This window comes from Balearica regulorum, chromosome 21, assembly GCF_011004875.1.
Source record: "Balearica regulorum gibbericeps isolate bBalReg1 chromosome 21, bBalReg1.pri, whole genome shotgun sequence".
In the NCBI taxonomy this organism is placed as follows: Eukaryota; Metazoa; Chordata; class Aves; order Gruiformes; family Gruidae; genus Balearica; species Balearica regulorum.
Genome location: NC_046204.1, coordinates 2,668,844 through 2,681,359, shown reverse-complemented (window position 1 = coordinate 2,681,359; position 12,516 = coordinate 2,668,844). Strand labels below are relative to the sequence as shown.

The following is a 12,516-nucleotide window of genomic DNA, read 5'->3' as shown; positions in this document are numbered from 1 at the left end:
TTCAGTGCCTTGGAAATCTGGCTTGTTTGTGTATCCTTCTCATCTGTGCTAAAGCTGTGAGGATCCCTGGTTTAAATAAAGTACAGATTTATCTACTCAGCAGGTCAGACCTCTTCTGTAGCCATTCTGGGGAAAAAAGGTACCTTTCTTGCCTTTTTTTTTTTAATGGGCTTAGAGTTAGATTTACCTATGATGCTATGAAGAAAAGGTGCTTCAAATTTACTTGCTAAAGGCAGCTGTCATTTTTAAAACACCAGCTGGACTGTAATTAAGATTTAAGCTAAATAGAAGGTAGTCAGGATGTTCCTCAGTATTATCTCTTTGCACAGAATGTCTTATAATGGTGTTTACAGCAGAGTGAGATAAGTAATTCAAGTTGGGATTTGAGTTCTTTCTGTTTGAGAAGTCGAATCTAGAAAACCTGCTGGCCCTGCTGTTCACCATGAGTTTGTGCACAAAAGGTATGAGCTGAAATGGCATCCGCTCTTCTTGCTATGAAAGTTTTCGCTGTGATATGTTGAGTGGCATCACTTAATTGTATGTTGTCTTATTAGGTGTGCTGAACATGCTGCTCATGATGCTGAATGTGTTGCTGATGACACTGCCTGTCTCCAAGACTCCTTACGTGGAAGAATTTTAGGGGTTGCTGTGTAGATCAATGGACGTGGACCTCTATGCCAGCATGCAGGTTGGGATGCGGGTAGTTCGTGGAGTGGACTGGAAGTGGGGCAGCCAGGACAGCGGTGAAGGGAACGTTGGGACTGTGGTTGAGATTGGTCGGACAGGCAGCCCAACCACTCCAGATAAGACTGTGGTCGTGCAGTGGGATCAAGGCAACAGGACTAATTATCGGACTGGATTCCAAGGAGCTTATGACCTTCTTCTGTATGATAATGCACAAATAGGTAAGTATAGCATGGACAAGAAGCACAAACACTAGTGCTGTAAACCCCTCTCCTTTAGTATACATAACATCTGCCTCGCATGCTAGCTGCAACGTTAAGCCTTTTAAAACTGCCTGTGGACTGATGCTGAGCAGCAGTGTATGCTCAGCCAGTTCATGGCAATGAAATTCCTGTTTGCCTCTATGCAAAGGCTTTTCTTTCCGCTTTCTTTATCTGTGGGTCTAACAGTTTTGCTGACTTATCATGCCAGAATCTAGCAGAATGGCTTAGGATGAGAGTCCCTTTAAGCCAGGAAATGGATACTTCATATTACACATATCACTTCATATTATATTATCACATCATCTTCAATACATGCAAAGTACACAATTTTTCTCTTTAAAACATGCTGATGTAGTTCTAAGAACCTGGTCAGCCTGGTTTCTCTGGATTTTGTGTGGATCTTACAATCCTTTGCTTTTGTTCTCCTAGGTGTCCGTCACCCTAACATCATCTGTGACTGTTGCAAGAAACATGGCATACGGGGAATGCGGTGGAAATGCAAAATGTGTTTTGACTATGACTTGTGCACACAGTGTTACATGAACAACAAGCATGATCTGTCGCACTCCTTCGAGCGCTATGAGACAGCACACTCACAACCGTAAGTGGTGCTATAGGGGAAGTCCAGTTAACCATGTTGAGATTTATAGGTCGTTATTCTATAGCAGTGGTCTCCAAAGCGGGGGGTGTGTGCCTCAGGGCATGTGCAAGGTGATCTATTGAAGTGCAGGAATAAAATAATAGAACTTCAGTAGTACGTGTCTGTATAATTTATAAAGAAATAAATGTACGTACAATGGGAGATGCTCAAAATTTTTTACTGATAGGGTTGCACGATTGAAAAAGTTTTGGGACCACCGTTCTACAGAATAGTGTAAGCCTGGATCTGGCTCTTTTATGGAGCTGCTTGGAAAAAAGCAAACAAATCAGCAGAATTTTTCTGAAAATTAAATTAAGGTAAAAATTCAGAATGTTTGCTCTGGTTTTTCTTTTTCTCCCCCCAGTTAAATAATTTCTTAGACATGCTTTGCTATTTGTTGTTCTCAGATAACTGAGTGGCCACAGGGAGGCTGACGGGAATCTTGTGCTCCCAAACTGCTGATTTCTTCTCAGGGTCTGTACTATTCACTAAAGAACTTCACCTTCTTGTTTACTCTGTACTCTGCCTCTGCATATTAGCATTGTTGGGAGTCACTGCCACCCTGATGACTGTCGAACAGTATCCATAATTTTATGCTCGTTCCTGATGTACCAAAACACAGAGGTCTGTTCTCCTGTCCTGAGGAAGAACTGAAAAATAGTCTCAACAGTAGTTTCATTTGCGCTTCCTAAGGTGGGCATGAAGATGAATCTTGCAATAATCTTGCAATCCTCTTGCCTTTGGGAAAAGTAATAGGAAATCAGCTCTTGTCTCTGTCATTGATTTTCTTTTTTTTATTCCACTAGAGAATATCACTGTGCATTGCATCTGTCTGTGGAATGAAAAGTGTAATTACTTTGCTAAAGCCAGTGGTGTCGGATTTGCAGCTGGTTTTCCTCCCATATGGGAAGCTCTTTCTGGAGTTTCCATAGTTTTCCCAGTGTGGCTGAGCCAGAATTCCAAGAGCTAGCAGAGGGGGATAAACGTTGCTGTCCGAAGATGTCCCCTCTGAGCTTTGAGGCTTGTGTTCATCCACCAAATTAGGACGTTTCTTGAGCTTGTGTTAATGTGACAAGCCAGTCAGATCCTATTGTGAAATGAGCTTACATATATAATATAAAAATATACTTATCTATAAAAATAGACATTTTTTTTTCCTCTCTCTTTGTATGAATATTATAGTTAGCTCCAAGTAATTACTCAGAGGTGCCTGCTTGTGTCTGAGTACACTCTGCTGTTAAGGTACATAATATTCCTCACATCTAAAGAAGAAAAAAGTAGTCAACCATTACTGTAAGAGGCTGCACCGTTGCAGAGCAGTCCAGATTCTCTGGCCTTTGCACGGGTTCTCCGGGGCGCTGCCCAGCGTTGCTTTCTCTTGGGTAGCAGGCCAGCTCTGTTGCCTCTCCCAACTCTCATCAGGAATACCCCAGAATGCTATCGTTTATCAAAATGTAGATTGCTGGGCAATTTCTCCCCAGGACTCTTATCCTTTGTAGAACTTGTTTCCTTTTCTGAGGAATCTGAATGGTGAGAGATGTCAATAGAGCAATTTTTCCTTTCAAGGCTTGCATCTGACCTGTGTCCAGGTTGCCGTTTGAATTAGGTGGTAGAGTGCTTGCTGTCAGTGTGAAAACGAGCTTGGAAGACTGCCAGTAAACTTGTCAGACCTAGTACTGTCCTGTGCGAGTTGTTTGACTTTCACGAACACTGCAGCACCGCTCTGGAAGCCGTCGAAGCACTGGAGGGCTCTTCGGAGGTAGACGGCCACTAGACCAGAATTTGATGTTTGATGATGCTTGCCTTTTAGCGGTTTTTTGGTTGGTTTGGTTTTTTTCCTAAACTCCTTTGCTTTTTTCTGCGAGTGTGGTTCATCCAGTGGTTAGGGAAGATGTGATATTAATTAACTTTTTTTTGAGTTGATAAAAAGAAGTCTAGACATAGACCAGAGCCTATAATACCAAGGCTTTTGTTAAAGTAGCAGTATTCTAGTTTATGTGAGTGTGTGTTAGCAGGAGCAATGATCTTCCTTATACCAGGCAGCTAACTGAAAAAGAAAAAAAAAAAAAAGAAAAAGAAAAAGGGGTGTGTGTCACATCAGGGACACAGCATGAGCCTGTCGGATGTGGCAGTGGTTTCTGGGAGTCTCAGTAAGGGCTAAAGGAAGAAGCAGCAGTAACTGTAATTAGATAATACAATATTTTTCCTGCTGTTCCTACATGGCAGGTATTGAATGTAGCCATGCTGAGGGATGGAGAGAAATTAGAAATCCACAATGAAGAAGCTTCCAGTTGTGGAAAGCTGCAATTTTAAAGATGAATGAAAGGTATATTGTGATTCTTAAAGTCACTAAGCTTTTGGAGAAAACAGACTGTCAGAAATGCTTTTTGTTTCAGTCATTTGACTGAGTTGGACAGTAGAATACTCTAACTGCAGTGCATATGTGTTTTATGCACGAGGTTTCATGCAGGGAGCTGGCAAACTGAAACAATTTTACTCAGAAATGTCTTCCAGTGCAGGAAGAAGTAGGAACACCTTTGCTTTCAAGCAAATGTGAGCCTATGATTTGTTGGTCTAGTGTTCTGCATTAAGAATGGAATGTTCTGATTAAAAAAAATAAGTGAGATGAGGGGCAGGGAGGGAGATCACTTTTGAAGAATGCCCCAGAGAGGGTTTCTTTGGAATAACCGCAGTCTGAGCTGTAAAGACACATTGCCTTAGGCGATGCAGCATCCTTTTCGAAGAACAAAAATTGCATACTTATGACTCACTAGGACTATCACTTAGATCACTGATCTCAATGTTCTTCCTTAATAAAATAGAAGAGAAAACCTTTGGCAGCTCCCCAAGGTCCAAAAAAAAGCGGTGTATTTAAAAAGGCGTGGTAACTTGCTGTGTGGGTTTGGGTTTTCTTGAGGTTTCGTTGCTACCCACTGTTGTTTGACAGCTTCCCATAATCTTGGTTTTGCATAATGAAGGAGAGGCTGCTTATATATCGTTATTGTAGGCCTTGGCTTACCATCAGCGAGATCAGATGTAGAACCGTGGAAAGCAGCTGTATTACAGATCTGTCACATCAACTGTCTCTTTAACCAAAGATCAAGAACTGGGAGTTTTCAGTCCCTCCCTGGTCTCCATTCTTAGTCCGTTGTGAGGGAGCATCACCACGCATCCCATCTTGCAACTGCTGCCATCGCTGATCCTCTGACAGAGGAAGCTAAGACCTTTAGTAGGACAATTTCAGAGATGGCAGTGCGACATCTTTGCGCAGCAAAGTGCTGCCACCTGCACTGCTGTTGCCAGACCCACCACATGGCACCTGCACAATTAAACCTAGCCACTAATCCTGGGATTTAAGAGGCCTTAAGCCCAGACAGATGCTGCAGAGGGTTCCCAATCAGTTTTCTAAAGAGGCTTTGAAAACACCTTTACCTGAAGGCTATTTCAGGTCTTACATGACCTGAGTTTGAACCTCTGGTGGCAGGAAGTACTGATTTTTTTATATTTTGCCATTTGGAGTAATCTCTTCCTGACATCTGCCAGTTGCTGGTATTTTTATTGGTCTTGTTTTGTTTGAATTTTATAGCTGTTTTGGGAGAGACTCTCATCCTTAGTTTAAAAGGACAGACAGCTCAGTTTCACTGAAGACCCGTTTTCACAATCTTGTATCCGTTTGCTAAATGTACACCTCATAATTGGAAGATAAATCAGTGTCTGTAAGCAGGATAGCAAAGCAAAACTTGTCAGATTGATGTTAGGGCTGGAATAGTCAGGCACACTCTGGTGAGTTCTGCAAATAATCAAGTCTGAGATAATCTTCCTCTTATACAAAATATTAGTATTATTCAAGTGCAAAAGCAGCAATGGCGTTTTGCATGCATCGCCTTCTCAGGGATGATGCTAGGCTGAACTTCAGTAGGGGATGTGGTGCATTTTACCCAGGCTGTTTTCTAGATTACACTCACCAATACATCACAACCTTAACAAATTTTTAAAAGTCCTATTTTTTTCTGGAGAACAGTGGAGTTGGAGGAGTCAGTAAACTACACAGGGAAATGTTTTGTGTAATCAAGCATAAGAAATACAAATATTTTCTCATGTTGTGTTTTATACTGTAGTCAAAGCAGAGTTTGCAGTTATTGTCAGCCATAATTCTTAAACCAGCTCTGTCTAGTCTAGTTACCAGTTGGATTTCTAAATCAGATACAAGAACAAGTGCATGCTATCTTTTAGGTATGCATGTGCACTGCACACCCATTCAAGGCAGCTTTTTAATAATCCAGCCTTCCATCTGTGACTGCTTATACTGTGAGCCTGAACTAATATAGCAGCTGAATGACAACTGCTGGGCGTTTGATTACTAGGCAATAAAGGGGATGTGCGTTTACTTACTGTAGTAACCTCTTCAACATGTGTTATTTATGCAGTGTCAGTTTAAGCTGCTAAACTAAGCAATTTTGGTGAGTAACATTTTGAACCAAATCTGACTCTTGTGTGAGGATGTTTCCTAACTTTTAAAAATGTTTCTTAAGTATTAATGAATTTACTAATATGAATGTAGTTATTAATTTATTCTGTTAATGAATTAATATAGTTTTACTTTTTAAAACCCCCATGATTTACCAGATAAACTACCTAACTGTACCTTTTTACACGTACATTGCAGAACACTGGAGCATATCCCCGCACCCAGGCTTCCCTTATTTAGTTTGGAACGTTCTGTTTGATTTGTGAAATAGGGATTAAATTTCAGCTACGTATTTCATCTTTATCTTTTCTGGAATTACATGATCAAAACTGTAAGCAAGAGAAATCTTCATTAAAACATCCTGAGTCTTTGCTTTGAACTAATAGTCCCGCTTAAAGGGTGATAACAAGACCTTTCACTTTGTGTGCTCACCAGTGCTTCTGAATCATTCTCAGTACAATGTTCTGCCATTGAAGGCTGCGTATAAACGTCTCTGAGAGCACAGCTGAGGAAACTTTCTGTCTGCAGTACAGCCTTAGGTACACATTTTAATTCACATTTAGTAGGCTTGGTCTGAAATCTCGCCCGCCGTGGCTTTCCAAAACGGAGTCTGATATGAGTTAGCTTTGGAGGTTAGCGAAAAAGACAGCAAGCGTTTAGCCCAACTCAGACCCTGCGGTCTGAGTTACAAACATACAGCTGGTTTTGTGAAGAACTGTGCCTTGGCAAGGAAGGGTAGGATTGACAATGGAAATTCTTGGTAAAGACAGTTCCTGAAATAGGTTTCTGTGATCCTGATCCCTCACTTACTAGCGTCCTTGTCTTAGTCTGGTTCATGCTCGAGCAATCAGCATCCGCCTGCCATCTGTCAGAATTTCCTTCCTTTATCCTTTGCTGGAAGTGCTTCAGTAAAAGCTTTGCTAGGGAGGATTACAGAATCTAGAATTTCTTGCATCACTGAGGTCAGTTTTACATGTGGTTTCTGTAAGATCCTTGGGTTGGCATTTCTTGAGGTAGCTTGCATAGATCTTTATACATCCTAGAAGGAATGTGGGTTTGTAGCCACCACGATAAGCTAGGATTCTAGTTTACAGCTGTGCCATTTTGAAGAGATGGGATGATCTAATTAACACAATATTTATGGCCTGCCACGTCGCAGGGTGACCATCCCTTCTGCTTTCCGGTTGTGTGCATTGTGCTTGTTTATTTGGATAAGAATTTTCTGGAGCGGAGAAGTCTTTGTCTTGCAAAATAAGTTAGCTGTGCCTGGTATGAAGGGGCCCTGACTTCTGCTACTGAAAATTAAAAGCAATCTCTGTTTAAACTTCTCCAAGTCATTGCTTTCGGTCTCAAATCTCTATCTGTAAAGCGCGGATGATGCTATTTTTCTAGCTGCCTGAAGCGTAGCTCTGAGTAATGTGAAAGGCTATGGAAGCACCTCGGTGAAATTGAGCCCAGGCAGAATATCCACGGTGTGGGGGGGTTCCCAGCATGCTGAAGGGAACCATACCTTCATTCTGTACGGTACGTGCTCCCAAGTGTTTTCTGGACTCTATAGTAATTTAATATCATTGGAATTTGTAGGGCAGAAATGGCTGCAGACTTTGGCTCTCATAATTAAAATTGTTATTAAAGGCAGTATTGCAGTGGTTAAATTTATCCCTAGGGTATTTTTGCAACACACTAATAACTTTGGTTGTTATCCAGTATTTGGAGCAAAACATGTTGAATTAGATGAAAACCTAAGATGTTGGCTCAGGACACCTGGTTCTCGCATCATTCTTCGGTGTTGCTGGTCAGCAGTGTGGTTCGAGACAAGGTCAAAATTTTTGTGAGGCCAGGGAAAGAAGGCAGTTATGGTGGGTTGCCTCCAACATTTCAGTAGAATGGGAGGTGAAATTTCTTACTCTTCTTTCTTCTTTACGGAAGCTCAGCTTGCTGAACTGGTAAGCTTTGTTTTTGTGGTCTCTAGCCACAAATTTGACTGAAAGGGACAGGTTAAAGTGAGAGCTGTTGAGATGGGAAATGACTGCTGTTATGTGGCTATATGAAAAGGGAAATTATGCTAGGAATATAATGAATGGTGGTTATTTTGCTGTTTAAGCATCTTGCTTAAGCTTAACTTCGTACTTTATTTTACTATCACTGAGAAGCTTTGCATTGAACCCCCACCGTTGTGAGAGCAGGGTTTAGGGGAAGGAAGTGTATTTTTATCACTTTGTGTCAGGGCTTGACTAAGACATCTTTGATGAATTGTTAGAAAAACATTTGACAAAATAGGGTGCATGTTGTAGCTAAGCTGTTTCAGATGTAGTACACAAGCCCATGCTGGTTTTTGAAGCCAGTCTGTAGTGCACGCAGTGCAATAAAATGAATGCCGATCAGCGTTTCTTTTTAGCTGAGCTTTTTCCTAGCCCTCTTTCATTAGCTTCTCTTTCATAACAACTGCCAGCCTTGAAGGGGTTTAAACCAGACAAAATCCCAGCCATTCACAAAATGGTCTTCGTCTTCCTCCTGTTGAGCTACGATCTGGATAATGAACATTCAACGATTAGAAGAACATGTGTAAATAATCTCTCCCTCTTTTTAAACACATTAGGTTGTAAAGCACAGGTGGGAGATCTGTTAACAAGTTAAGAAAGGTAAAAGACTTAGGCTTTTGATGGATAAGTAAACAGTAAGTTCAAGCATAAGCTTTTTATCCTTCTGAGTCTCCACCTTCTCTCTCTAGGTATTAGATGGAAAATAAATACAGCATTCTGAGGTCAGTCCTACCCCTGGTTGGCTTCCCCTCCCCTTCCCCTGTGGAACAGCTGCTGAACTTCGTTTCGCTCTGTCTGGGCTGGGACTTGCCAAGAGCTGTCAGGAGGAGGGGCACAATTACGGGTAGGGATTGTGGCACCTTTGCAGTCACCTAGAAAGTGGATTGTACCCTGGGTGAGCAACACAAACGGGTCCACAAGGACTTTAGTGGCTTGGTATCTCATGAGAACGCTTTCTGCTAGGGAACAGAGACTAGGAACAGCACGCACAAAACCAGCAGGGAAGCTGCTGTAACATTATGGGAATTGGAAGCTGCTTTAACAGGACATCAGACCCCCTGTTTACTATCACGTAGGTATTTTTTTTTTCCTCTTTTTTTCTTAAGATGGGTTGGTGTGTATGCCTGTGATGCGGATTGCAGGGCAGATAGAAAGGTCCGTGTTATCCTGGAAACAGTCTAGCCACAACACTGCTGGTCTAATCTGCTCTGCTTTTCAGCATGTGAACTAGGCTGTGCAGTCTGCAGCTTAGGTTATGAAATGTGCTGAACTCCTTATGACTTGGAGCTAGGAGACTGCCTGAGCCATTGGTGCTTTCGTGCAGTGTACGCCCTTGTAATGTCCATAAGCGTTGCCTTAAACTTAACCATGGGGTACAAGGGCAGCTGAAATTCAGTATCGCTCTCCCTCCAAAGTGATGTCAGAATTTTTGGAGAAGTTACTAACTTCCTCCTTACTCCCCTCTTCCCCCCTCACCCACCCAGAGGCTCTGTTTTAAAGATATGTTTTAATTGTATCAGACTTGTATTGTCTTGGGTGTTCTCCTTTGGGGAGCCTGTGGATTAGAAGTGGCACAGCTGGCAATGAAAACTAACGTGCCCTCCTGCTAGGATGTTTGGGATTGCTTGATGATATTTGTAGCAGGGCGTCCCTGCCCTGTGTAGGCAGTGGGAAGAAGTTGCTAAATCCAGATTTTGATCACTTTGGTTTGCAGATGTTGTACCTTATGCTGTAGAATTGCTGGTAAATGATTATGTTAAAAAATACTAATTTGTGTGCATTCACAGTAATCCTACTTGGCCCTCAGTGAGCTGCCTTCCCCTAATATAATTTCTGGTTTGTGCATCTCGTAGAGCGTGTGGGGAATTTTTCTTCTTTGGAGCTACTAGATTTTATTTTTGCCCTACACAGTCCCCTCAAGGCTCTTTGAAGTTCTGAAAGAAGGATGATTTTTTTTCCTTCACAGCTAAGCATGCTGTGCGTGAGTAAATGTAAATTGTTTTGAATCTTTGTGTTTGTATATGTTCAACTTCCTGAGTCGGCAGGATGTCATTCTGTTGTCTAACAACATGAGAGATGGTCCCCACCACGGTCCTGCTGCTTGTGTGTAGATGTGTGTTTGTCTCCACAGACTGTCACTGAAGTGTGCCTGTTCATTCCCAGTTATCTGCATCCCACAGTTGAGAGAAACACAGAACTTTTTTAAAGCTCACCACAGATCTCACAAGTTTTGATAATGTTCAAAGACAAACCTGCGTCGTCTTTAGCCCAGTGTATTATTCACTAGTTGTCTTTCTGCCATCAGTGGAACAGTGGCTAAGTATTCTGACCTTCCTGGGGAGACCAACTTTGGGGATCAAAGACCCCGTTCAGCTATTTTATTGTCTTCTCTCACTTCTTACATGCTTTTCAGAACTGAAGTCATGTTTTTGGGGTTTCTTTTGTAAGTGTGGTATACTTGGTCCTCATATGACAGACCTCAGTTGGAACAGAGCTTTATAAAGTGTGAATAGTAACAATAAATTAATTTGTTTTCTCTTATTTTGTTTTTGCAGAGTCCTAGTGAGTCCTCGACAAAATTTGACTCGTATCACATTAAAAGGGACTTTTCAGGGGGCTAAAGTAGTCCGTGGCCCCGACTGGGAGTGGGGCAACCAGGATGGTAAGCTACTCTTGACATGTCCTTTGAAACACCTTTTTTTTTTTTTTTTTTTTTGGTTTGGTTTGGTTTGGTTGCCAAATTGCTAGTTGAAAATGCATGTGCTGAGCAGTAGCTTCTAGGGGAGCTGTTCAGATGATGCAGGTTGCTGTTCTTTAGAGTATTAAATATAATTTGTTTTCTTGTATTTGTTTAGAACCATGTCTATGGCATAAACTCTATGCATTCATTTAGAGTGTGGGAGGGAAGTTTTGCTGCTCCTGTTTTATAAATGTGAAAACTCATGGGAACCATCCTGAAAGATCTTAGATAGAACTGTAAGTGTATACCACGTTACAAGAAAATAAAGACCCGTCTTCTACTGAAAAAGCTTCCGTTCGCAGTGGGAATAAGGTTTGTCTGACTGTGTGCAGTAGTCCTTTTTCCTTTGGAGTTCTTTGGAATATCCTTATTTGGACACTTTTAAGAACAGTGAAGAGAAATGATCTATAAGGAGTGTTTCCCATGGACCGTTGAGGAAGAACTGTTTGCTGTGGTTACTGAAGAATGGTTTCTGCTTTCTGTATGAATTGTAACTGCAGGCTGAAAATGCAAAGGGACAGAAATGCTTTTTCTAGAGCTCATCTTGTGGTATAATGACTGTGTCTAATTCACTGATACCAATTTCTGTGTAGTGCTAACAGGGTTAAGGATACTTTATGATCTGTTTCTATCCCAGAGCCTTATACACACTGTAATGTTTACAGCTTCTTTTTTCCCTTAATTATTAAGTCCAAAGGTTTCCACTGCTGACTCCCACCATTTATTGCAGCTCTGGGTTCAGTGGAGGACATGGATACTTGCAGGGTCTGAGAGCAAAAGCAGCTTATGCTCAGTACAGCTTATCCATCCTTTTGAGATCAGATCAACATTTACATGTCTGAGACTTGTGTTGCTTGCAACGATTGTGACCCGAAAGCAGTTCTATGTGCGAGACAAGTGGGAAGAAACATAAGGCCAGCCACTCAGCTGGTCTCTAAAGAGCAATACCTTGTCTTTGTGGAGCTGTCCCCATCCACAGCCTTTCGCTCTTCTGAACTTAGCTTCCTGGTAGCACTAACACATCAACTCTATTTCCATTTAAGGAGGTAACATATAAGTAGTGGTAATAAATAACCTTGCAAACTCTGGTCCAGGGTCCTGGTAAGCTTATGTGTTGATCATGTGGTCTTGTGTGTCTGGTAAGGGCAATACCAGCTAGTTGAGAAATCTGATTGAGTGGTCTTGCTTTTATTTGCCTGTGTCTTTTCTGTATTCCTGCTGCCTGAGCCCTTTGCAGAAATTAGCATTGACTGCAAAATTTGACAATTGACCAAACTGTTTTCTCTGCTGTGGTCAGGGTGGACCCTGGCAGCTCTTCAGTCACTTCAGCCTTTTCATTGAATCCATATTTTTCCTTAGTACCATTTCTCAGAGCCCAAACACCATGGAAGGGGAAGCTCCTCAGAGAAAAGCATCTGAGCAGGGCGAGGGGGAGATGACTTGTTGTTATTGTTGTTCAGTCTGAATCCCTGCTGCAACAGACAAACATTAAGTTCTTTTGTCGCTGGTGCTAAGTTTCTGTCAGCACTAATGGTGATACCTGCCAGGCTTCTCACAGGCTGAAAGAGCAGGGAGAGGACAGCAATCTGTTACAACCTGTCCACATTAATAATATAGCAGAATGAGGTAGGGAATCTGCAAATTCTGCCTGCCACTAGGTTCAGTGTTGATGGACTCTT

The 12,516-nt window shown here is 41.8% G+C and overlaps 1 protein-coding gene across 7 annotated transcripts in view; it reads left to right on the top strand.

The window, feature by feature from the left end:
- Window positions 1-12,516, top strand: part of MIB2 (MIB E3 ubiquitin protein ligase 2) — a 50,843-nt gene that overhangs the window by 16,200 nt on the left and 22,127 nt on the right. For 6 of the 7 annotated variants that reach the window (XM_075773122.1, XM_075773120.1, XM_075773118.1 and 3 more), the window contains 3 exons: window positions 555-905; window positions 1,377-1,548; window positions 10,653-10,759. In XM_075773122.1, the coding sequence (XP_075629237.1) occupies window positions 659-905; window positions 1,377-1,548; window positions 10,653-10,759 (526 nt within the window). In that variant the 5' untranslated portion in view covers window positions 555-658. Of the gene's footprint in view, window positions 1-554; window positions 906-1,376; window positions 1,549-8,786; window positions 9,170-10,652; window positions 10,760-12,516 lie in introns of those variants that run through there. The other variant, XM_075773125.1, reaches the window with a different exon arrangement.